This window comes from Electrophorus electricus, chromosome 4 (assembly GCF_013358815.1).
Source record: "Electrophorus electricus isolate fEleEle1 chromosome 4, fEleEle1.pri, whole genome shotgun sequence".
NCBI lineage: Eukaryota > Metazoa > Chordata > Actinopteri > Gymnotiformes > Gymnotidae > Electrophorus > Electrophorus electricus.
The window spans coordinates 6,846,173-6,872,463 of NC_049538.1; the positions used below are offsets into that span (position 1 = coordinate 6,846,173).

The 26,291-nt window shown below is 50.0% G+C and overlaps 1 protein-coding gene across 13 annotated transcripts in view; it reads right to left on the reverse strand.

Moving 5' to 3' along the window:
• Positions 1-26,291, reverse strand: part of ptk2aa (protein tyrosine kinase 2aa) — a 65,676-nt gene that overhangs the window by 5,795 nt on the left and 33,590 nt on the right. For 4 of the 13 annotated variants that reach the window (XM_027030889.2, XM_027030884.2, XM_027030885.2 and 1 more), the window contains exons 4-28: positions 24,495-24,661; positions 21,039-21,126; positions 19,792-19,871; positions 19,622-19,684; positions 17,338-17,392; positions 15,069-15,209; positions 14,831-14,908; positions 14,534-14,641; positions 13,688-13,805; positions 13,348-13,378; positions 13,070-13,134; positions 11,629-11,718; positions 8,909-8,965; positions 7,886-7,909; positions 6,950-7,047; positions 6,572-6,656; positions 6,230-6,330; positions 4,767-4,882; positions 4,496-4,596; positions 4,242-4,331; positions 3,849-4,053; positions 3,026-3,137; positions 2,316-2,402; positions 1,816-1,953; positions 1,538-1,654 (exon numbers count right to left, since the gene is read on the reverse strand). In XM_027030889.2, the coding sequence (XP_026886690.2) occupies positions 1,538-1,654; positions 1,816-1,953; positions 2,316-2,402; positions 3,026-3,137; positions 3,849-4,053; positions 4,242-4,331; positions 4,496-4,596; positions 4,767-4,882; positions 6,230-6,330; positions 6,572-6,656; positions 6,950-7,047; positions 7,886-7,909; positions 8,909-8,965; positions 11,629-11,718; positions 13,070-13,134; positions 13,348-13,378; positions 13,688-13,805; positions 14,534-14,641; positions 14,831-14,908; positions 15,069-15,209; positions 17,338-17,392; positions 19,622-19,684; positions 19,792-19,871; positions 21,039-21,126; positions 24,495-24,661 (2,415 nt within the window). The other 9 variants (XM_027030886.2, XM_027030887.2, XM_027030892.2 and 6 more) reach the window with 6 other exon arrangements.

A 26,291-nucleotide genomic window follows, 5' to 3' on the forward strand; every position in this document is an offset into this window, starting at 1 on the left:
TCTCCCTCTCCCTCTCTCCCTCTCCCTCTCTCACTCTCCCTCTCTCCCACTCTCTCCCTCTCTCTCTCTCTCCCTCTCTCACTTTACCCCTTGCTCTCACTCTCCCTCGATCTACCCCTCAACTCTCTCTCTCTCTCTCTCTCTCTTTACCACTACTCTTCCTCACTTTCCCTCAGGTTTCCTTCTTTTTTCCGCCCCGCTATATCCAGCACTTCCTGCTGTTCTTGCGCGTCTCTCCCCCTCAGTTTTTACAAGAACCTCCTTCGCACGGCCAAATGTGGCAGCTCGCAGAAGAGCTCCGCAGCAATTCGGAATACCACTCAGCTACGCGCAATACTGCCTCTTCAACAGCAGTCTCACTGATGGTCTCATCCCAGGAAAAAAACGCAGCTGAGCGAGGAAGACAACAGTAGGGCCGCACGGCTTTCAGATTCATACGACTGTCAGCAAGGCCACTGGGATTTTCCACAGGTTTCCCAAAACGCTGGCAGTCAGATTACAGCACCGTTAACGAGCGGCCAACTACGCCTTCTGGCATTGCCTCACCACGGTGACATGACGAGCAGGCGAATTGGGCTCCGGCTGCTGGAACCTGGAGACGGCTGCGTCTCCGAGCTCAAAGCTGGTGGAGAGGGTTTCTTTAAGAGGAAAATAGCCATGATTATCGACCAAAAATAGGCATGGTATTTCCACACCGCCAAGCACATGAGGAACACGCTGCATGGGCCAAGGGCTCTTAAATGGCTTCAGACTGTTAACATGGAGGAGACAGGAGGGCTTGGGGTACAGGGGCCAGGAGCTGGGGCCAGCCTGTTCCTAGCCTGTTCCAGGTTGCTCTGTGCACATCACACCTGCCGAATTTACAACTTTGTTTTTCACGCCGGTTAATGTGTGCAACAGCAAAATATCCTTCCATCTTTTTCCCTCTCCGGATAAAACCCAACAGACCCTATCGATGGCGAACACACACACACGCGCACACACACACACACACGCACACAAAAATGGTGTCTGGTGCTCGTGCTGAAGCTGGTTCCCATGAACTCGTGAACCTTTTAAGAACGGACCAGCGTTTTCACTGGTTTGAAAGCCCAACAATTCTGTATCTGGAAGTGGATTTTCTCTGATCCACAGACAGGAGTCAGAAGACCTCGTATAAAACCACATGGCGGCACACAATCTTCATTTGCAAATCTTGCATCTAGAATAACGCTTCTCAGCGTTTTCAGTTCCACTGATGATTCACTGCTGCTGTTTTTGCTGCGGTTCTCGTGATTTCAGTTGTAAATGGATGAGACAAGAGTAAACAACCTTACATGGTGACGCCAAGGCTCTGTCCTTTCGCCGCTGGTGTCACAGGTCTGTTATGTTGCAAAAGCTGGAACTGTTGGAGACCAACATGGGCACCATGCCAGCGGAAAAGTGCTAAGAGTAGCTTCTGTGTCAGGAAAAGAACTAAGACGAGATGTATTGGTCTAGATGTGGAGAGAGAGAGCAAAAGAGAGAGACTGAGCATGCCAAAGCAAGCAGACGGTACCAGGAATCCCTCCTCCTGCTCCAACCAGCGCTGGTCCTCCTCCATCTGCTGCTGTTGCAGCATCAACCTCTCCTCCATCAGGTGGCCCCGCCCCCGCATGTCCACACCACTCCCATCCTGACACACACACACACACACACACACACACACACACACTAGTGCTAAAGCCCATCAATACAGAAATCTCATCTTCAAATAATAACAGTGATATAAAACAAACAAAGAAACTCAAAGTCAACACATGTCTACCCAGTGTGTGGACAAACACACCCACTCACCTCCACATTAGGTGACCACAATGGCACGTCTTGCCTGTGGTGGTTCCAGGTCTCGTGCGCGTCCAGAACAGAGGCCTGGGCTGGGTACCCTCCACCAGGCACCGAGGGCATGGCGTGAGGGCCGGGGTAACTGGAGACCTTTAGCAAAATGACACGCGGGTCAAGAATGAACTCAGACGTGCTGTGTGGAGCCAAAACCTCCAGAACAGCAGATGTTTTTCCTCTTCTAGATTCCAGAGGGAGCAGATTTGGCATAAATACTCTAGCTGATAAAACAGCAGATCTCCAGCCACCCCAATCCATCAGTGGTATAAACCACACAGTTACACTCGCGAGACCGTGAGACCCTCCAATTTGCGCTCCATCGCACACTCCCCCCCACCACCACCACCACCACCACCACCACCCTTCTCTCACTCACACACACTCTCTCTACAGGTCCAGGCTGTGGAGCGGGGTGCCCCAGCTGATGGCCTGGGCCTGGCGTGCAGTGCGGTCACCTGGTAGTGGTTGTGCTGGCTGCCATGCTGGGGGCTGGGGCAGAAACCTTCACTGGAGCGGGGGCTCGGGTAACCGGGCCGGCTGGGCTGTGGGGAACAGGAGGAGGTTTAGAAACGCTGCGCTGCGCTAAACTCTGTCCCTGCTGAATACTGTTATTCACTTCCTGTTAGATGTAGAAGATGCTGAAAATAGCAAAAACGTTATTTAAGATGGTGGCCCGGAGGCAACGTTCGCTAAGCGTAAAGAAGAATTTCCCAACACTATGATGCATTGCGTAAAACCTGCAGGCCTCCAGCCTAATGTGATTAACTCAAAACAACTGGATGACAAACTCAACAGAAACATCGTTTATCATTTAAAGACCATGGAAGAGACGGGATGGACAGACAGGAAGCGTGGCCTGCCAAAGCACACTGCCGTTTCACTGCACAGAGCCTGATCTGGCCATCAGGGGGAAATCGTGATTCCCACCCATCTGGGCACTGCCGTAGCTTACCCTCTACGTCATACATGGAGAGACTAGATGTACAGATATAGAGAACTCTGGTATGATCGCTACATAAGAGCCTTATGTTTGCCCGCAAAACAAAAGTCTTTGTTTTGATGCGGCTGCAGCAAATAACATTAAGATGACGAGTTAATTGCTTGTTGTGTGTTTAACTTGTAAGGGTGTGGCTGGAGGGGGAGGGTGGGGCTGGGAGCCGCCTACTTTGGGCGGAGCCTCGTCTGAGCCGCCTGAGTCCCAGGACACTGTGACCTGACGCCTCATCTCCATACGCAGCCTCTCCTCCTGCTGGGCCTTCTCCTCCTCCAGAATAGTGCTGCAAGGAGGGGACGGAGAGGGAGAGAGAGAGAGAGAGGCATATTTAAAAAAAAGAAATAAATAAAAATACAGCAATATACTCAAAATTGTTACTTTCCACCATTTTCTTTTCAGTTGAAACAGAAAATCCCTCCACACAGCTCTAAGCCCGGGCTGTGAGGAGGGCTCAGCACGTCTGGCGTTCTCCCCCACCACCTCTCACCTGCTCTTGGCAGATGTGTGACCAAAGCCCTGGCCCGGTGTCGACTGTGCAGACACAGTCAACCAAGCCCCTCGGCTGCCTGACCCCACCCCACACAGTCCCTGGCACTGGGCCAAGCGGCACTGCACAGACCCCCGTCAGGGAGACGGACCATCCTGGGTGCTTTTCCTTAGTGACATCACTGGGGGGTGGGGCCTGTGGAAGGGAAGCTGCCCCATGTCGACCTCCTCGGTTAGGGTCTCGCCAAAAACAACTGCTGGTCTTTGTGTCCCGTGCATCGCAATTAATATTAGAGCTCAAGGCTCTTTACACGCAGAAAATAGCCTTTGCATTTAATCAGTAAAAGAGCGGCCCCTGGTGGTCGATAGTAAGCCCAGCACCCCTTCCGGTAACACTATTTCTACCAAAGGCATAACATGTCTGTGATTCCCATAATTCACCTTTTAAAAGAGTTTTACCCACATGTGCGTGTGTCCATATCTGGTGGACAGAGGGAAGAGGGCTAACCTGAGCTGGGTCTTCAGCTCCGTAAAGCGGGGCCTCTTGCTGGGGTCGTACGCCCAGCACTTGGTCATCAGGCTGTAGAGGGTTGGGGGGCAGTTGTGGGGCATGGCCAGCCGCTCGCCGTTCTCGATGCGCCCAATCACATCGTTGTTCTTCACGCCCTGGAAGGGCTTCACCCCGTACATCAGGATCTCCCACATGCACACGCCTGGGAAGAAGGCGAGAGAGATCCAGAGTGAGAGCGTGTGGAAAGAGAGAAGGAAAAAAGCAAGTGGGATATCTATGGGAGCGGAAGCGGTGACTAAGAAGCCTAGATATCTGGAAAATATCACTGGCTTCGTTAGTTTACGCATTCCCCATGCTGCAAAAAGGTAAGCAAACATTTCTAGAACTTACCAAACATCCACACATCACTGGCTGAGGTAAAACGACGGAAGTTTATGGATTCTGGTGCCATCCACTTGATTGGCAGTTTGCCTTTGGAGGCTACGAAATAAAAACTACAGCTCACTTGGCTGTTCACAGGGGCAGTGTTTTCCAAACCACCAGAGGGTGCTATATCCTAAAAACCAGCAATTATTTTTTGTTCCAAAGCTAGGAAATGGTATGTTCCATGGTTGACTTACAATTGACTTCTAAAACACTATTACCTTTGTAGTACGAGCTGTCCTCCATGTATCTGGAGAGTCCGAAGTCTCCAAGTTTTACACAGTCTGTGGAAGACACTAAGACATTTCTGGCAGCAATGTCCCTAAAAACACACACACACACACACACACACACACACACACACACACACACACACACACACACATATATATAAAAAGTTTTAATAGAACAACAAAACAGTAAATGACTTCATTGGGGCGGGGACTTGTACAAAGCCAAGCGCCTGATTGGTCAGAGGACGTGGTCACTCACCTGTGCACAAATCTCTTGCTCTCCAGGTAGGCCAAGGCCGTGCTCAGCTGGTAGGCAAACAGAATCAGCGTTGCCAAGTCTAGGTTGTATTTTCTTACTTGTAAAAATGACCTCAACTAAAGAGAGGGGGAATAAGCAGCAGTTCCATTAATTACGATGTTGTCATTTTAGATAACGCCTTTTATACACAGACAACACAAGTGACCTCATTGGTTAAGATCCCCGATCATCAAAACTAGAGCTGCTTAAGTAGATTACTTTAGTAGCTGAGTATTCTATCGTTTATCTCATCGATTGATCAAATAATTGGATAAGAAACACTTTTGCTTTATTAAAGAGCAATGTTCAATACACAAAAGAAAACATAACAGGTCTCTTAAAATGAACCAATTGGTTTCTATTTTAGAAAAAGCAACATTTTTATTGCTTACATTACAATATCTGTCAAAACTAAACCCAATTTAGAAAATTCAGAAAATATTATTTTGACATGGCTGGTGTAGCTGTGCTAAAATGATTGTTGATATGAATGACTGATATGAAACACAAAATAGTTTAGTTTCTACATGACAGATTACTTAGGGTTACCTACGTTCAGATTTATCTTCCCCAACCTTTACAGTGCACTCAGCGGGCTTCACCATTTGTGTGAAAGCAGAAAGTGGCTTTGAAAACAGAACTACAGAGTAGTTTATTACTTCCTGTGTACTAATGGTGAGTCCCTAGTAATATTTGTTCATTCAGTCCAAATACAATCGTGTAACTTACTCCAGTCCATTTATAATAATGCCTACTGCATCAAAACAAAAATGATAAATTCAACGTCCAAACTAGCTGCTTAGCCAGCTAACTTTAGCCAAGGCATGGCTGCATGACCTCCGGGGTCACGCACGAGTACTCTACTGAGTGAACCTCTCCTGTCCCAAGCATGAGAATAGAGACTGTTCAGACTCTGGGTAGGCTCCACGTGAACTGTTAAGTAAACATCGGTCTGTCGTCTTCATTAGAATGTGCTTGACCTTACCACTGTGAAGACACTGGATTCTGGGAGCTTACTCGTAGCCTACCCATTGCTTGCTAAAGAAAATATGCAAAAATACTTCAAGTCACATGTAAATGTGAAAGTAAATAACATCAATAACTTCAAGAGTCACTTCTTCATATCCTCCCTCCCTTCTACTGTAGAAGTAATACAATGTCACCTCGTTTTAACTGTTTTTGTATGCTCCCACATTTCTGTTGTTAGCAGTCTAAATTAGCTGTATGACGTAATGATAGATATGGATGGATGGATGGAGAGCTATCTATCCACGCACACACGCGCACGACACACGTGCACACACACACGGTGGGCGTCGAAATATTGTGAATAAAAGTTGGATGGATTAGAAGAAGCTTCAGTGCAAAGAATCTGTATGGGTTTGTAGTACTCCAGCTGCTAGATGGTTTTGGCCCAGTCTCACCTCGCCCAGCGTGCAGAGCTCCATGATGATCCAGACTGGGTTCTCCGTAATCACACCGATCAGCTTCACAATGTGAGGATGGTCAAACTGCCGCATCGTCACTGCAGCACAGAAAATCAAAGAGCATTTTCATGCACACATTTTCCATTCTATACGCTTGTCTGCTCTGGGTTAAAGGTCCTCAACTATGCTAGCCAGAGGATGACAGTATCACAATTCCTCTTTCTGGGTAAGCTTTTCACTACGCATGTCTCAGTTACAGAAGCCCTGCTTCCTCTGAGGTTTCAGTAGTGACTGATCAACGGGCCCAGGTAAGTGGAACGTTGCAGGCTCTGTACTCACAGGCCTCCTGCAGAAACTTCTCACGCACGCTGTCGGAGGTGCAGTTCTTGCATGTCTTGACTGCCACGGAAAGAGAGGGGTTCTCCTGCAAAGCGCACACACAAATAAACCACTAAAATAAAATGAAGTCTTTCCTCCAGAACAGAGTTTTGCACTGTAGCCAGGACTGTGTGACAGTCTTTTAGCTTTGGCTTTCTGGCCATCTGGTGATGCACATGGTCTTTGCGATTCTGTCAAAACCATGGCCGGAAAGAATTACAACAAATGAGGAGTTGAAATGCCACTATGAAAAAACAAAAGTAAAGTTCTGGTGAATTGCAATATCTGAGGTCACGAGCCTCGGGTTGGAGGGGTCTGCGAGTGAGGAGCAGCTCTCACCGGGCTGGCGTAGATCCCCTGGTGCACGTCTCCGAACTGCCCCTCTCCAATGCAGCGGCCAAGATCGATGCGTTCCCTCTGGATCTCATAATCCCGGGCTGCACGTGCACAAAACACCAGCGGCACACGTGACTCTCGCACACAGACGCTTGCGCCGAAAGAACTCTCAAAAAAGGCCAAACGCTAAGCGACCACGACGAGAGCATGCTCGTAACGCTGCGGCCAGACCCTGGAATAAGCTTCATCTTTCAAATCTGAGCGGCACATCACCACAGCACGAGGCGGTGACACGCATTCTGGCTACGGACTGTCCAGGACCGCCGTGCTGCAGCAGCGCTCGGGAGGTTTAAAACTGCTGGGAAACGAAGGGGAGCAAAGTTGTTCTATTTACGGCACCAGTTACCACGGCTGGATGTGAACTAGCGCTAAACGCGCTGTAGCGCTTTGGGTTCGCAGGCTGCAAGTCACAGTGGCCAGCCGCGGCGGGATGAAGTACGTCGGCTCGCGGCTGACGCTTTCATTGCCGGGTTTGGGCTATGGACATGAGCTGTGGAAGAGTCCCAACTCCCGTTAAACTCTGACTGCAGCACGATGGGAAGGAAAACCAATAAAGCTTTACATAAATGGCCCGAGTCATAAACATGCCGGAGTGACACGGGCCGGCAGCGACCGAGCACGCGGTGGTTAGGAGCTAGGACCTAGGAGCAGCTCCCCCGCTGGCTACACCGTTACCACAGTTACGGGGGTGGGGTTGGGCTTGGTGTATCCTGGGTTGTCTCTCTTACTCGGACATGTTTCGTTCGCATTGGCCCTCGGCCCTGTCAAGCCAAACCACAGGCACAGCAGCACAAGCAGAAGAAGAAAGAGGGACATCAAAAGAAAAGAGAGAGAGAGAGAGAGAGAGAGAGAGAGAGAAACAAGGAGAAGTGAGGTTACCTTCGTCTAATCCATAGCCCTCGGCTGGGTGATTAGTGGAGGGAGAAAAGCGAGAGAGCTGGCTTTTAGAACCAATCAGAATTAAGACACACAGACAGCATGAAGAAGACAGGCAAAGGAAGAAATGACAGGGGCAGGAAATGCCCTGGTACACCCAACAGCAACACGCCTTCTGACTGGGTGAACTGATGAAGCAGATTCTTAACGTATACGGGACGGACCATTAATAGGGTCATTAATTATGGATGACTGTGAAAAATATAGAGGGTATTACCTATGCAATGCAACTAAGTGACGCACAGTAAGTCTTTCAGGTCAAACAGTAGAGTGTGATGTGAATACAGCCAAGATGTGCATCATGCAGGCAGAACGGTCCTTGTGTCACAGTGTGTGCGCCGAATAGAGTGTATGCGCATGTTAATGGCCGTGTGTGTTCCTTTTTGTGTGAGACCAAATACCAAAAAATCTTAACCTGGTAGTTTGAGAGAATCTCACCAAATTACGTTTCAGAGATAATCCAGCTCGCAAACAAATAAATGTGCGCACACAACCCCCCCCCCGCCCCCCCCCACTCAACCACCCACACGTTCGCTCACATACAGATACAAGCATGCAAGCCCGTGTGTGCGTGCGTGTGTTCGCAGCAAGCTGGGCTGCAAGATGCATCCTCTCTCAAGAACCACCCCCCTCCCCCTATTTCACGCTGAGCCATATATACATAAATGGGCATATAGCACAAGGAGCCTGAGAACTATTTGCTCCAACTCAGACGGCTAGCCGCGCTCCCAGAGAGCACGCGGCCCCACGCTGGGACCCGCGCGAGACAATTTAAAGCTCTCTGGCTGCCACACCATGAAATGAAGGGCTTGCGATCCAGCTCAGAGACCGACGAGTCACGCTAGAGTTTTGGACCGAGGCTGGAACATCTGGGTCCCAGGAGAGTGCAGGCAGCATACAGCAAGGACGGACACACACACACACACACACACACACACACACACAGCAAACAAGTTAGGCACTTACTGGAGGGCATGGTGTAGGTATCTTCCTCATCTATGATCTCTGCATAATCGTCCGTTTCTGTGGGGAGACAACAGGCACTAATGAGCACGAGGTCGGCGCAGTGTCCAGCAGTGTGACTAAAGTGCAAGCGGCCGCGTGTTCTTCCACTTCAGAAACTAGTTCCGCTCACAGAAACAAACACGAGCCTGGAAGCCCCCGCACCGCTGGGTGCGGGAGCCACAGACGCACACACGCATGCACCAGGTGTCGCGCGCGGCGCCGTCTTCGCGCGCGGCTGCCAGTGCAAACAGGGAGCAGTGGCGTGGCCGTGTGGGGAAGAGGAAGGAAGTGACTCCTCTGTTCCTCCTTCTTTCTCCCTCCCCGTCTCGGCAAGAAACTGATTTAGCCATCTGTTCCCGATAGTTGTCAGTTTCTGGGGGCTTTTTTTTTTTTTTTTTTTTTTTTTGGGTGTGTGCGCGCGTGCGTGTAAAAGCAGCCCAGCTTTTTAAAACAGCAGTACACAGAGAGAGAGAGGCTCTAAATAAACTCCAGAGTTTTATGAAGAACTACGAAGCAAAGTCTTTGAAGTGGTGTGTGAAGAGAAGTACTGTGGAGGGCTAGGGTAGAGGACACGTACATCAATAGCTTTTCAGTACACTACAGGACAAGTCACGGGCTCCTGGTTGATGAATCTTAAACCTTAAACATGCACGCCACTGTTCGCACGAAAACTCCATGCAGAAAACAACTACAAAAGCCCTCAAAGTAGGCTGCTATGACTGGTCAAACCCAGCACTCGACTCAAAGCTTTAGTGCATTAGCCGAAAGGAGAGAGATTAAAAGCCAAACTTTACCATCCCCACTAATATCCTCTGGAGGTCCGAGGAGAGCATGCCAAGAAGGGAGACAGGGAGAGAGGAAAGAGGTTAGTGCATCCAAACATCTTCAGAACAACAAGACGCTCAACGTGGAGGTCGACATCGCACAGATGCTCGCCGCGCCGAGATGGCAAGCAGGTGCCGAAATACAGAAGGATTTTTTCCATGGCTCGGGTATTTCCACGATTCATTAAACGACTGTAGAGCCGAGCTGAAACGGCTGCTGGTGGAATGCGTGGGGGTTTGGCTGAATTTGGACCTGGAGCTGGTTACGTTGTTGCGGCCAGCAGCGTTCCACCTACAGTTCACGCTGGTTCACGGGCTCAGTGGACACGTGGGGCACGTGAGAGGGGGGGAAAACCACCCGCTAAGCTTCAGAAACCTCACGTCAAGTCTTTGGCCAGGTTTGACCCGATTTGCCTTCCCTAGATGAGTGTGACTGCAGCTGGGTATTTTGGAAACCGCCAGGTTTAAAGCCAGGTGTTTTTCCACCGGTTTCGATGCCTGGGTGTGGACTTGCAACTTTCGAATTCCACACAAATTCCTGTCAAGCAAGCCCTGTTTGTTTTCTACTGTTAAAACCGTTACAGTTTATGTTCATGTTCACACGGAGACGCAGGCATCCTGGCCACACCCCCTGCAGCAGCTGACCAGTCAGAGGCCATCAGGGCAAGCCATAGAGGCAGAGAAGGTGGGCCAAATGTCAAAACAAGAGTTGAATGTTTTAGTTGGTTAACAAAAAAGGGAAAAAAAAAACCAAACAAAAAAAAAAACAAAAGCCACAACCCAGATGGCACTGGATGAAAGGACAGCACTTAGGAACTGCAAAAGCATCTGATACGATAATCAAACCCATTTCACAACAGGAGGGATTTGGCAGGCGCGAGCCGGAGTAATGGCCCTAATGGGAAGTGCTGACGTGGCCTCCAGTAGTGTGTGGGGCTCGGGACAGAGCGACACCAGCAGGACCTCCGGGACGCTTCACTACCTGCACGGGGCGCTGGCAGAGCAGGAAGGAATTGTGGAAGAAAGAAGAACCGAAGAAGAAAATCAAAACGGCATTCCGAGAGAAACTGTGCCACCTGCTGTGACCTCTTGTCCAAGACAGAGGTAATCCCAAAGCAGTGTTGTAAACAGCTGGCTTTATTCTAGTCCAAATTCTTTGAATAAACAGCCTGAGTGGCGAGTTACGTGTGCACAGGCATCATCAGCAGTTGTACAGCAGTTACTACCGATAAACAAACTTAGGGCCAAATAAAAGCTGTTATTGTAAATTGTCAGTTAACATCAAAACCAGCTTAAAGCCGACTTCAACTCAAAAATGCAATTAGCACAGAGGAAAAAACGAAAAATAAAGGCAGAACTCTGAGCGCGCTTCCAAAAGATGCAGACCGGGGGGGTGGGGGATGTCATTAAATCCCACTGACCGGGCGACAGTGAGCCTGCCTGCACTGTGTTCACATCTCACCATGATTTGGGTGTGTGCTGTCCTGCTCCCTACAGTACACATGTACACGACGCTGCAAATGAGTATGAAACGTTCAGATAAGGAAGTCGAGGCAAGAAAACTAGACTGAAAAAGACAAAAAGGTTAGAAGCTACAACACCACATCCAAGAATTACATGGCCAAAAATAAAACATCCCAGAGTTGCCAACAGCCTCATCACAGACAGGGTTCTTATATCGCCGGTCCCTTCCCTAACCCAAATTACAGGTGACGACTCTGCTAGGAGCATTATAAGGGAGTAGCCAGAGGTCTGAGGGTGGGTGTGGCATGCACGGGGCAGAGGGGAGCGTTAGTCTGCATGCGCACGCGCACACACACACACACACACACACACACACACACGGGCGCCGGCTACCCTTAGGAGGAGAGTTGTGGGAGCAGAAGACGAAAGGAAGGAGGAAGCGGCGAGCCCTCGGGGCTCTCGACGACAGCGGAGTGGCAAGGTCTTCCGGGATGGGGGGGAGAGAGAGAGAGAGAGAGAGAGAGAGAGAGGAGAGAGGAGAGCAGTGGAGAAAGAGATGGAGATGGTGGGGGGGGGGGAGACAGATCAAAAGAGAACAGGGGAAAAAAACAAACAAACAAACAAACAAACAAACAAAATACGAACAAGTGCACGGAAAATGCACAGCTTGTTGGACTGCCACGACCTCCGGGAGCTGGAGGAGAGAGTGTGCGTCACCACACTGCGTCCGGACAGCAATCTTGCAGGTGAAGTGTGAACAATTCCAGATTTTGCGGATGGCATGAAAACATTGGCTACTATAAACGATACACATCACAGCTGACAAAGATCTCAAGGCCATCAGCTCAAGCGCAACAGATGCAGATGAAAAGCACTGCACTAATGCTGTTAAACACACGGACAAGTCCAAAGCTGATGAAGTGCTTGTAAATTCACACACACACACACACAAAACGGAGTACTTAAAAGTACATATTATACCCAACTACTGAGAGCTTCATTACCAGACTAGGCAATGGCATGTTGGTGAAAGACACGCGCACGCAATCTCAGTGTTCTCATCCCGGGTCCTTTGCACAAGCGTCTCTCACTGTGCAACCCCACCGCATGTCCTGCGTTCGGCCTCTCAACCCTTTCTGCCGTTAGCCCCGCCCTCCTCCGTCTTTTTTCCTTTCTCCAACTCCCTCCCTCTCTACTGAAAGACGAGCAGAGTGACGTTAGCGAGACAGTGACACGCTGAGGGGAAAAAAAGCCAGCACATCCTCCAGAGTCCCGAACTTCTCACACGCCTGGTGCCTCCTGAAAGGACCGAGAACAGGGAGCGTTCCCCGCGAGGAAGCCCTGGAGCGTCTGAGCTGCTCTCTCGTCGACTGCAGTACTGCTCCTGGGCTGAGCTCGAGGCAGCTCAGCTACACACGTCTGGCACGGCGCACCGCTGTCTGGATGCCACGTTCTCTCTGCGCTCCCATCATCTCCACCCCATCCTGTCGCTCGTCTACCACAGCAGTTATCCTCGACACCCTCACTGCCACTTCACCGCAAGCCAACATTTGCTGACAGAAGCAGAGTTCACCTTGAAAAACCGAATTAACTAAACCAACAAGGACGTCCTACCTACGACGGCAAAAAAAAACCCCCAAAAAACCCACACACAAAAAAAGCTTGCACCCTCATCTTTAAATGAAGGCGAACAACTTCTCATAATTCAGTCACGTTTGGTGCGGTACACGGCATCATTAGTTCACTCACTTTTTTTCTTCAAACATGTCACCATATCAACAATATCACCGAAACCAAAACAGCGGTGAGCTGTGTGGATGAAACAGGGTCTTACCCGATACGGAGATGGCACGCACCCCCGTCCGGACTGCCTCTAAGCGCTTCTCACCGTTTCCAACCCTGTAGGGCAGGTTTAATGCAGATCTCAAGGCCTTAAAATCCTTTTCTGAATTCACATTCCACGTTAATACTACCTATTCCAAACACGTGCACACTAAGCCAGCCATTTTTACACCAACTAATAATTACTGTGCATGTGATGCTGATTTAATACATGTACTTGGTTATTAATAAATATGAGGACATCGTGCTTGCTTGACAGTTCCGACATACTTTGGGATAGATGGAAGTGCTCTTTCTCCCTCTGTTGGTCAAAAAAATAAATCAAACAGTCAGCATCAACAACTGTAATTTTGCAGTCTTTTATTCTTACATAAATCCCTTTGTCTACAGCCTTTCCTCTGCTCTAGTCCTGCCCCCACACCAGAAATCCAATCGTTTAACACAATCACAAATCAGTACTATTTGCAAGAAAACACAATTAGCAGCAAGAACGTTTCCGTCCCGTTGCATGGCCTTGTGTTCCTGTACTGGTAAGCATGTAGTGCTGGGTGGGCGTTTCGGGAACGGACGAGCCTGACACGGCTAGAGGAGAAGCATGTGGTGAGCATACCTTTCTGGGGCCTGATAATGAAGGACTGGGAGACTCCATTTACAAGGCGGCAGTAGCCGTCGATGAGGTCGGCCATGTTCTCGGCGTCGGTGAAGGATGGCGTGGAGACGGTGAGAGGCTGTCGTGGGGGAGGCGGAGACAGTCAGTCACACAGTGAGTCATCGTCCGTGCAGCCCTGTAGGACTAGCTAAACGGTTTCAGCTATCGTTATGATGTCAGTGCTACAGCAGCTGCTGCTAGGACTGCGATTCCCAGCGGCTACAGCCAGTAAGACACACCCTGACCCTCAGCTCCAACACACGCCCTTAATTCTACACAAACGTGCGCCATGCAAATACACACTCATGTCCATTACTTGTACTGTCCATACCATGACCACCATTGTCTTCAGCAGGAGACATAGGAAGAGCTTAAAGTGCCCTACTGCCCTGCATGTACCCCCCCCCCCCCCCCCCCCCCACACACACACTTAGAGTGAAGAAGAAAGAGAGACAGAGAGAGAGAGAGACAGAGAGAAAGGCAATGTATGCAGTTTGTGTGACACGCAACGCCAAAAGTGCCTCCCAGGCCAAAAGGAGTCGGAAGGCCATTTTCCCCCGCTGAGCCCGGGTCACGTCACGGCTCTCCTGTGTGGAACCACCACTGGGTTGTTCAGAACAAGTACAGCCTTAAGCTACGTCTAGAGCTCAGAAAAAGGGCACCTCACGTCTGCTGGAGACTCAAGGTCAGGCGTGCCGTGTACTGTGCAGCACGGCTAGACTTTTGTAGAGTATATTATACTCCAGCGGTACTGTACACATCACAAGACACAAGACGCTCCTCTGTCGGGACTATTTTAGGGAGTACCTCCACAGCACCCGCCACGTCCAGCTGCAGCGTGCCCTTGCGTTCCCGCTCCTCTGCGCTGGAGTACTGGATGCTCTGCACGTGCGTGAAGTTGGCCAAGTGCGTCGGCTGAAAGACCAGAGAGCACACACACAGGTGCATGAAGCTGGTGGAACAAAACGGGACACAAGCCCTGTAGAGGTCCTGGAGATTTTATTCGGGTTTGTCCATCACCAGAAATCCCTGTGATAGGTGTTCTGGGATCAGTGTACACTTATTCATAGTCAAAGCGATCGGGACGGTGATGGAAGCGCTCACCGTTGAGCCCTTATCTGTCAGGTAGCTGATTCCCTCCCCAGGGCCGATAGCCAGCTCCACCGAGATAACCCAGCTGGACTAAAAAGGAGAGAGAGAGAGAAATCAACATGATCTTAAATCTGACTTGACATTTCAGAACCATGACTGAGAGAAGCACAGCCCATTAGCTAATCAAGTTCCTTTCAAGTCCAGCAGGGGTCACTGAACATCTTCCACAGGCAGTGGCGACAGGACCTACCCCCAGAGCACATTTGAAGCACTCCTTGTCGAATCTGTACACGGGCGTGAGGATCTCGAAGAACTTGAGGACGCTCTGCTCGTCATTCAGGTTGGCGAACTGCTTAAAGGTGTGCTGAATTTGCTTCCGCAATGTTTTGGCCTGCACACACACACACACACACACACACACACACGGTAGAGGGGCAGCTCAGCACGGCTCGGCAGCAAACTGGGGAAGATGCGTTATCATCACACAATGGTATAAATATAAACTCCGTAATAGACAGAGAGAGCGAGAGAGAGAGAGAAAATATGAGTGTGTCCGTAATAGCTGTGTGTGTTCATTCAGAAGATGTTATATGATGCTCGTAATAACCATTCTGGGGGGGAGGACAGAATGCCCTTTAATAAGGTAGGTCATTGTTCACATTACAGTTGTCTTCTTCAGCAAACAGAACGACAAGGCGTGAAGCCAAACCCAGAAAGCCTTCACCATGAAACACCAAGCAGCACCTCCGCAAGACTGTGACGGCTCTTGTGGAGATCCACGAACACCCGGCACTGAAGAGCTATTGTACAGCTCTCCCACCAGAGACACCAATGAGAACACGAATGAGATCAGCTCTCCCTGTGCTCCTGAACACATCTGCTGCAACGTGGAGCACGTATGACCCAATAGGATGACCTCATCCCTGATGCTAAATCGTGAAGAGCCATGGACCACCAGACAGACAGCCACAGCCTAAGAGCACAGCCTAATGGGAATTCTTCACTAAACATTTAATGGCTTTGGGTATTGGGATGGGGTAAAATGGTATTTCTGGAATGGACACACATTCATGCACTCGCACATATGTACACACACACACACACACACACACACACACACACACACACACACGGTCTAGATCATGCAAGCTGTCGTTTAAAGCGTCCGGTTCGACTGTCTTCATGACTCTGCACTCTGAGTGATGATTTTGTACATGGCTTAATTTGATTATTCTCAGTGTTCGGCCTGGTGGCCAGACATTATGAACGGACAGATGTCGGCGGTGGCGGCGATTTAACTCCACGTATAATCACATTACTGCCACTGCACGAGCAGCACCCGCACGCTGCAAAAACGTGGCATCAGCTGGGCCTCAACGCATCCTTACAAGACATCAGACGTTTGGATTCTTATTCTCTAAAGAGACAATCAAAACAAGGAGTAAAAGTGGAGTATACCGTGTGTGTGTGTGTGTGTGTGTGTGTGCGTGTGTGTGTGTATATATATACGCGCATGTAAGGCTATATGCTAGCTGACAGAAGCGGTTTGGGGGATGGTGTGTTGCTTTTAAACACACACCTGCTTGCTCTGGGGTGAATAGAGGTAGGGGGGTTGGGTGGATATCTGGGCCAGGCGCACAGGAGGAGTGACCCAGTAAAAGAACACCTCACACACACACACACACACACACACTTTTAATGATGACCTTTGAGGCCAGGCAACACCCTCAGTTCAAGGCTGAGCATTTGTGCCTGTATGTTTTGCATTGTAGCATTGCTTGCTATGTCTTCATGTATGGCGCGCACACACACAGGTTGTAAGCCACTATCAGCAAAGCTCCTACATCTAAATCAAACCAAGCGTATGTTACTGAAAAGAATAGACCAGATATGACACAAAAGTGCTATAATATCCAAACCAGCGGACATTGTGGAGATCCCCTGAAGCCAGGAGACATATGGTCATGGCAGAACACGGCCAGGGACAGAGGAATACGCACTGGCAGATCACCCATCAACATATTGGCAGGTCACAGAAACTCAACCAGAAAGGAATGTGTGCGCCAGTCGACTGAAGGAACATGCCGAGAGCGTCCTCCCTCCGGCCGAAACGATGCTACTGTCAGCTGACCTCGTCAAGCAAGTCGGCACTTCCCGAGGCTTCGTACCAAACCTCACCGGACGCGCGGCCTTCCGAGAACTGATGGATGGTAGTAATATCGTTCAACCAGAACCATCTGGGCCAAAGCGAGCGCTAATCTGAACTTCAAATTAAGTACAGATGGATTTACCCCAAACGGTGTCACTGTGTTTTGCCTCCAAGTTCTCACACCTGCTTTATAGCTGTGACCTAGCTAGTATTTGGCTGAAAATACCAATACCATTTTCACCAAGGTTCATTGTGTTCAAGCTAATACCTATGTTGCATTGTGGGTGTATGTCTGAATGGGGGTGGCCATGGTGGTCTGATGAGTCATGTTTCACACTTTGAACCCAATATTCACCTCGACTGAACTCACCTTGACCGAATCCAGCAAACTCTTGGGGAAGAACCGTCTGAGGCCAACATCTTTTCTGGAAAACAGAGAAACAGGAAGAGCTTTTGGAAGGCGTTTGGTGCAGGAGCCAATCTCCGGATTGGGGAAGGAGAGCCCAGGCCAGCTCCGATCGTTCCTGGGCAAGCTGGGGGGATCAGGAGGTTTGGCGCAGTGGCTGGAAGCTCTCTCTGAAAGCCCAAGCATCTCCTCTACAGCTGATTTAAAAGGGCAATAAATCAGAGACTCTCACACAATCATTCTGGCATTCAGCCTGGATGAAAGGCGCATTTGTTCAGGCCGAACTGCTCCGGGAGTGCTTGGCACGGGGCCCAAAGACAAGCGCCGGGGGTGGGGTTTGGTGCGGAGTTGCCCGACTTGAACACGGTTTTGTTCCGTCATCATAGTGGCCCATCAGCAAAACCTGCTACTTTTTTTTTTGGCGGGATGAAAGGCAACCTGATCTGAGCCCTTAATCCCGCCTCTTAGCTGCCAGCCGCTTTGTGAGTGTGCAAGCGGAGCGGTGCGGCACGTCAGAGCCAAGGTCCTCCTCTGCTGTGGCTAAAGACAGCGGTCACTCAGACTGGTTTGTGATTGGAAGGGAGAGCCATCGTCGACGCCCCCCGACTCCCCCACCCCCAGGGGCTGGCAGGCTGTTGTGTGTCCATGGGCGACTAGACCAAGTGAACTGGGACAGTAACTGGCACATGTGCCCAGGCATTATCCTCCCTCAAGGGGACAGAGATTGTGTGTGTGTGTGTGTGTGTGTGTGTGTGTGTGTGTGTGCGCGCGCACGAGAGTGTGTGTTCTGGAATGTGCGATTCTAACGAGACAGGCAGCAGAGTGCTTTTAATTAGCAGTGTTGCTTTAGTGACTGGAAACAAGACCTGGCTACAGCTTACAGCAAGGTGACAGAGGTAGGGGTGTGTGTGTCTGTGTGTGTGTGGGGGGGGGGGGGGGGGGGGGGGGGGGGGGGGGAGACTACACAAGATGACAAGACACACACACACACACACACACACACACACACACACACACACACACACACACACACACACAGGATAGGATTATAACCGTCAGCCAATTAAGATCCAGTACAACATGGTCAACATCATGTATCTAATCCTCAGGGCTCAGTACAAGAGGAAATAGTCCTTACGCCATCACTGAAGAACAGCCAAAGAAAACCTCCGGTGTTGCTGGGTAATTCGCCTCTGCCGTTCCCAGTTGGGCTTAATTCACCCACAGCACAAGCGTGCTCATCATCTACTTGTCTCTGTGAGGAAACTGAGGCTCAGACGAGCCCTCATTTAACGCAGCCTCTCCCTCGACGCCCATGAGCAGGGCTGGAGTCACACAGCTGGTTCACGTCAGTGGGACTGCGCACGTTTGCCTTCGTGGAGCCATGTGACCCCGACTCGCACGCTGGGCGGGGGGAGCCAGTTTTCTGGACGGCACCTCTGAACAGCGAGGGAGTCGTCACCCAACGAGTGACCCTCGGTGCATGCGATGAGCCAGACATCAAGAGAAAAATACTGAGACAAAAGTACAAAACAACAGGCTAAAAGCTCGTCTCTTAATCAGTGGGTCTCATTAGGCTAAGCGAGACGGAGTCCTGGGGGATAAATAGCAAACATCATTAGGGAAGCAGCCACCTAGCTGCCCTGGCCTTCAGGATGTTTGAGAGGTCATTCCACGGCCACCCCCTTACAGCCGGATCTGGGCAGTCGTTACAACAGTAGTCTCGGAGCAAAACTGGTCAAGAAAATAAAGTCTTCCCTGTGACTTTGTTCAAACCTCCTGATTTGGTGATTAGCTCAAGATGGCAAGGAGAAATAGTTAACGAATCTGGCAGGGTTTCATCCGCTCCTCCAGCATCGATCCGTCATCTCCGACATGCACGGTGTGACTAAGCCGGCGGAGCTGTGGTACGGGGCCGATAAACACGTGTGACGCAGCTGGCAAAAAACATCAGCGCCACTCCATAGAAACTGAAATGGTGTGAGTTTGAGACCTTCCTGCTTTTTTTTTTTTTTGCAAATTTATTCTGGGGTTGTTTTTTCTGTGTTATTTCGAAAAGGAGAAAGGCAAAATCTGTATCCAACAGGAAGGAAGAACCTGGAGCAGATCCACAGACGTAAAGGTGCTTCTCTCCACTATCTCAAGCAAGCTAGCTGAATTAAAGATCATAAATACAGCAGCTTTCATTCGGTATGCGTTCTCTGGAGTTAAAGACATTTTCATGGTATCTAAATGCAGAAATACTCACTCCAGCAGCTCGTAGTTGGATTTCTTGTCGAGAGCGTTTCCTCTCATTTCTCGGAAGAATCTCCTGAGACGGGCAGGGAGATGGAGTGAGTTGATATGTACCGCCTGGGTTCAGTCATTATTTTACTTCTCAGTGGACATGTGAAGGAGAGAACCTGGACTGGTGCTCACCTGATCTCCAGACACCCCAGCTTGAGTGCGATGTCCTGCTCCACCTGATCAGCTATTTCACACATGTAGTCACTCTTCACCTGAAACAAGGACCTCTACTGTCAGTGGGTGTAAAGGTCAAGATCAAAACCCACCAGATGCTTTATCAGGACCCTTATTACTGCATGACTGGAACTCGCCTCATTTACATCCACATTTACCAAACGTCAGATCGTCTAGTACTGGTTTCTAAATCTGCCCTTTTGCCTGAGTCATGTACTGCACTGACGAGACATTTTCACCCAGTCCGGTGCAATGAAAGTGCAGATCACTGTGAAACCCCATAAAGAACAAAGACTGACTCAGGCCTGATGGAGCAGGGTACAGAACGGGTGGAGATGGCCATGTTGCTATTCATGCCCTAGTCAGCTGAGTCTTGCTGAAAAGAGCAGATGTTCGCTGCTGTTACTTGCTGACAAAGGACCAGGCGCCATGTGGGCTGCTGTCTTTACATGCAGCGACAGTAAATCCTCGTCCATAAAACGTCAGTTACGCCATCAGAGGCTTCGCGAGGCGCAACCAGAGGACACCTGCCCTGTCTCAGGGTCCACCCCTCACTGCGGCGCCACCAAGAGCACGGAACAACGCGTCTGCCGCGTGAATGGCGCAGATCCTGGGGCAGTCTCGCAGCCTGCTCGGGTGGCGAGCGTCCGATATCTTTACGGAGGCGCCAGCCCCATCCAGGGGACGCACACTGCAGCTCTGGGGCATTTGGCTGGGACACGTCTCCCTGCTGTAGCAAAGCCTCGTCTTAGCTGCAGTCTGGAGGCTATTGACCAGGGCTATTAGCATGCTGGACTGCCAAACTGGACCTATTTAACATTCACATGTGAACGCGCGCTCACACACACACACACACACACACACACACACACACACACACACACACACACACACAGCTCCATCTGTCAAAGAGCCAGCCTGTTTGAGGGCTCGTGCCTGTGTGTTCATGCAGCCCTGTACTTCAGCAGCAGGTTTGCCTGTGGCCTCAGCTCTGCACTGTAAACTGCGCCATATGCCATCGCCTGGGAGCTTAATGCCACCACACGCTACTCGCCACAGAATCTGGTGCTGCCCTGGAACATGCCGCCCACACCATCATGGGAAGAGGCTCGGCCACTGCACTCCATTCCCCCATTAGCAGAGATGCCACCGTGGTAGAGACACCTTCCCTCTCGGCCCTCCCACGTCGTCTTGGACTCACCCACCTGCTGGTAGAAGTAATTCAGTGTCGGCTTGTCTTCAATGAACTGGTTGAGGAAACCCTTTGGCAGGTAGCGTATCCGCAGCTCATACCTGAAAGTGGGAAGCAGAGGGAAGGGGGAGAGAGAGAGAAAAAATGAGAAACAACGCAGTCTCCTGGCATGTGTGGACAGCTAGTCACGGACGGCCTGCTATGAGGACAGCAGTGTTCCATTATGGCACAAAACCAAACGAGTGGATGTACGTGTGTGTGTGTGTGTCCATCCCAAGTCATCCCTGTGCTTTTCACGCAGCAATGTGCAGTGCCTGTATAAATTCCCGCCGCCTCCTGTTCAAACAGGAATTAATCGAAGACAGTGAAAAGGATGGAGGGACACACACAAGACAGTGGACAAGGGAAAGTGAGCGAGCGCGAGAGACAGAGACAAGGGGGGGCGGGAGTGAAGGTAGGAGGAGGGAGTGACAGGGAGCAAGAAAGAGAGAGAGATTAGCGGATGGTTTTCCAGCCATTGGACTGGATATCTGCGCTAATGCACTACAGAGAAGAGACGACGACGACAGGGACTGCCTTACACAATCCGTCCCAGGCCAAAGGCAGCGTGCGAACCTCACAGGCAGAGTCATCCGTTAGTGGGGGGCGGCTCCGAGACAGGAGCAAGTCTGCACCCCGCACTCCAGCTCCATGCCGTTCTGCTGTCAACCATCGCTGCCCTTCCACGGCACTCCCATCCCCTCTCTCCCTGCCACTCCCGTCACCACGACGATGGATGCTGCGGACAGGAGTGCCGGGTGCCTGGCTGCATGACGCGCCTGCGATTCCTCCAGTGGTTGCATTAGTCTGCCTGTGTCTCCAAGCGGAGCAGACGGACATGAGCCGCTCATTTAAATCAGACAAGCTTCGTCTTGGCCAAATCAGGGAAGATTTTGGGCCATTTTACCACAGATACGCAGACGACGCTGGACCTCTCCCCAAACAATTATTGTGCTCTTGAACAAATGTTATTATATTTGGGAACAGCTATGAGAAACATCATGGGGAAACTAGGCAGCGTTTAGCTGCTTTGAAATGAATCAGTTGTCAGAGAATATTAGAAGAGTCCCAACACTAGACGCTTTTAAATCTAAACCAAATACCTTTGCCAGGCTTTCAGCTCAGATTACATGCTGCTCCCTTAAATCAAGTTTTATTTACCCATTATAGCAATTATTTTAATGTGAATCACTTTGAATTGCCCCTGTATAAAAAAAAGGGCTAAAAAACATAAGAATTTTCCTACAAGCAACTTTTCTTTCCAGAGGGCTTGTTTCACTGTGCAGAACCCTCATGGATGGTGTAGGTCTGGCTCGCTAACAGTAATCTTACAGCGAACTATGGGATTCCTTCTAGGCCACAATGGGACCATGTGAAATCAGACACGTAAGCTAAGGTAATCTTAAAATGGGAGAAAAAAAAAAAAATCCTGTTCCCGACTTTGAGATTTGAGATGCCCGTTTAAATGAGGTGGGGAATTAGGGACACAATCACCATCAGCGTCTCCTCCACGCAACAATTATCACTGAGCTCCGCAGACCCGACGGGGACAGAAAGTGGTGAGCACTAATGAGACCCGCCGGGTTCCTCTGCGGATAAAAGCATACCGTCCAGTGATCCCCACAGCGCGGCGATGACCTCATCCCAGGAGCCTGCTCAGGCATGCGGGGACGAGACAAAGGGGAACGGGCTCACTCGCGCATGCAGGTGTGTGGAGGGGAGCTCCCGCAGCCTCGCCGAGGACGAGGATGAGGAGGAAGAGGATGACCTCGTCTGACTGGCACGCCACGGGAGCCCCAGAGGCACGTGCCGGCGCCTCACTGCCAATATGTACCTTCTCGTCTGGTTACAGCCGCATGCTAAACACCCAGGTGGGGTTAAGGAGACCTTCAGGGTGACGTATGGTTGTGGGCGATCGAGTGGAAGGAAATTGTTAGGTTCTCGTCAGAAGGTTCAAAGTAGGACATCAATCCTAGCCAAAACCATGCAACGCGGGCCATCAAAGCCAACAACAGAGCGTTCTGACGGAAGCAAGGAGCTACAACGACTGGATATTCTGCGTGGAAAATCTTCCCCTTTGTTCCCATAAGCTACGCATGCTCAGGAAATGAAAATGAACAAGGCTTTTAGGAGCAGAAGCTGTGTCAAGAAACTTAACCCCCCCCTCTCCTCTAATGCAACAGTGTAGAGAAGAAAATGAGGTAGATGAATGTGCTCTCCTCTCCCAGGGCAGAGGAAGGTGAGGGGCTCCCTTCTTCTCCTGTAGAAACGGCACGGTGGCTCTCCCTACGCGGGGGGGGGGGGGGGCCCTTGGTGTTCTCTTTGAGAGCTTTAAGAGCACGATGAAAACCTCAACAGCTGCTCCCACGCACCAAGCCCTGGGGGACAAACCAAACAAGCGCGGACTGAAGAGCCATCGTGGCCCCCTTCTGTTTTTTCTCTGGGCACCGACTGTGGAGCAGGGGCGGGACAGGGGGAGGGATGTAGGGCTAGTAGGCGGAGCATGAAACCAGCTTGACGTGTGGCTTGAGCAATGGGTAGTGGTGCATTGTCTGAAGTGGTTTAGAGACAGAGACGTGGAAAACACCATCTGGGAGGTGGCGGGTGGAGGATGGAACTAGGGTCCACCGCATGCCTTTAGAAACACGCACGCACGCACGCACCGCAGTCTCCCTGCTGAGAGTTTAGGCACTGATTGCTGGGATGGCTGACAATGATGTCAACACACAACCCTTATCTCACTGCCTCATTGTATGAAGATAGAAGAGAATACAAAAATATAACTAACTATGGTGACATTTTTTACTGTTTTTCAAAAAACATTTCACAACATATAATAATGTTGCCTTTAAAAGCAGAGGAAACATCTAGGATGTACAGAAATACCCCCCCACCTCGTGCGCGCGCACACACACACACACACACACACACACACACACACACACACACACACACACACACACACACAGATTTAGAAGTCTGTCATTTACAACTCTCCTTCTGTCGCAGTGCCACAACTGCTGGCTGAATCTCCATGACAACGAGGGCCGACTGCAGACTGCTGCTCTTGAGGGGTGGGGTAGCAGAGGGGGACCGATATGTGCTTTGCATCTGGCACATGCACGCACACACGCACGCAGACTCACTCCCTGACCTCTCATCATCCTGTGTCTATAGTGCAATACGCTCCCTTAGAAGTCTCCTGTGTCCAATCATTGGAAAGCCTCAAAACTGTATTTCTGAGCACTTTCATCATACTTTTCATAAATTAAAAGCAGACACTCCCCTTAACGGCATCTGTCTTTTATAGCCGATTCAACTCACATAAGGTTCTGGAATAAAGTTACAGAACCTTTTGCTGTTCTACAGATGTGTGTGTGTGTGTGTGTGTGTGTGTGTGTGTGTGTGTGTGTTTGACCGCATAGCTCACCTCCACTCATCCTGTGGCCGGTTCTGTTCATATTTTTCTCTCACGTGGGACACACCCATGTCGGGGTGCAGCCAGTGGATGTTGCCCGATTTGATATGGCTGAGCCGCAGGCCGAAGCAGGCCACGCACCTCACCTTGTGAATGTCCACGATCTTCTGAATGATCCCCTGAGGAACAGCAGCACAGGGGGGCGGAGTGTCAACAGGTGCAACTATGCTGGAACAAATCATAAAATTACTTCTTCCCAAAATAGACTTTCAGTAGACTTGTTCACCTACATGAAAAGACGCAACCGATGGATGCTGGACTTCTAATCAAATATCTCCCTCCATGGACAGAATTAAACTTGGTAAGCTGAGGGAATTATGGTCTGCTTCCTTCTACTGAAATCAAATCAGCCCTGGTGAACTGCACGCTAAAAGTGGCGGACATCACATTAGCTGACATCACCCCTGCTGTGGAGATGAGGTCAGAGTCTGACAGGGCCGGCGGGGTGTGCGACACCGTCGCTATGGTGACCGGGGTGGGGGGCGGGGGCAGTTGCCGCGGCAGCCGTGCTGGCTCACAAGCGCGCAGGTGTTTTGACAGGATTCGGAGCAGGGAAGCCATCCACCCAGTCTGAGCAAACCCTCGACCATCAGACTCAGGTCCGATATGCCTTCCCACACTGACCCAGAAAGGCTCGGGAAAATCAAGCAGTGGGGAAAAAAAACAAAAACTGTGACCATGAGGAAGAGGAGGGATATAAGCCATCCTACAGGTCCTGCTCGAGCGCCCATCCCGCATGGGAGTGATGGCACATATGAGGCCTGCCGCCCTTCCACACGCGCGTGTCAGACCGCTTCTCATTCGCTGCCTACTCCATTATAAACTATTAGAATAGAGTACATTCCCAAAACTGTGCAAACAGCCATAACTCAAGAAAACATTAATGCAAATTGCATTCACCGATACTTTACATCCGTGGTAATCTATTAAAGAAAGACGCATGCTGTATGATTCAGCTCTTACATAACCAGCCTTAACCATTAAATGTTCATTCAAATGATTTAAGTGGTGAGACTGTGATACAGGAACAATCATCATCATCTAGAAGCCAAAAACACATACAAAAAGATGACTGTTTAGGCAAAGGAAGCCAAACAAGCACAAATCTGCACAGAACAATTACAAACGTATTAAACATGGCTTTGTCGTGGTTCATGCCCTGTTTTCACTAAATTCACCCACTATAACTGTAAAGATCCAAGTATGTATCTATCTATCTATATATATATATATATATATATATATATAGAGAGAGAGAGAGAGAGAGAGAGAGAGAGAGAGAGAGAGAGAGAGAGAGAGAGAGAGAGACACTCATTAAGCATAAGTCTTGCTAGAAACTATTTTGTGACTTTGAAATGCAGAAAGACGTTTGGCTACAGCCCACATTTCTGTGTGGCCTCTGTCATGTGGTTCCAGTTCAAGTCTTCGTGATTAGCTCAGTATTCTGGGCACTGTGCAGGAATGCGTTTATCAAACAGTTCAGAGCCGCGTTCCACCATGGGCAGCTGGGTATTCCAGAAAGCGGCAGCGTGCGTTTCGTTTGCGCAGAACATATTCATTAAACAATAATGACACAAAAAGCAGTTTGTGGTACAGCTCAATTAGCAGCAAAAACAATTTACCATCAAATGACCAAACCCCATTTCAAAGCCATTATATACTGCAGCCAGCTCTGGGGATGGCTGAGTGGGCCGGCGTTGGCTGGGGTCTGAACTTACCATTTGTGTGAACATTCAGTGTAAATGGTTG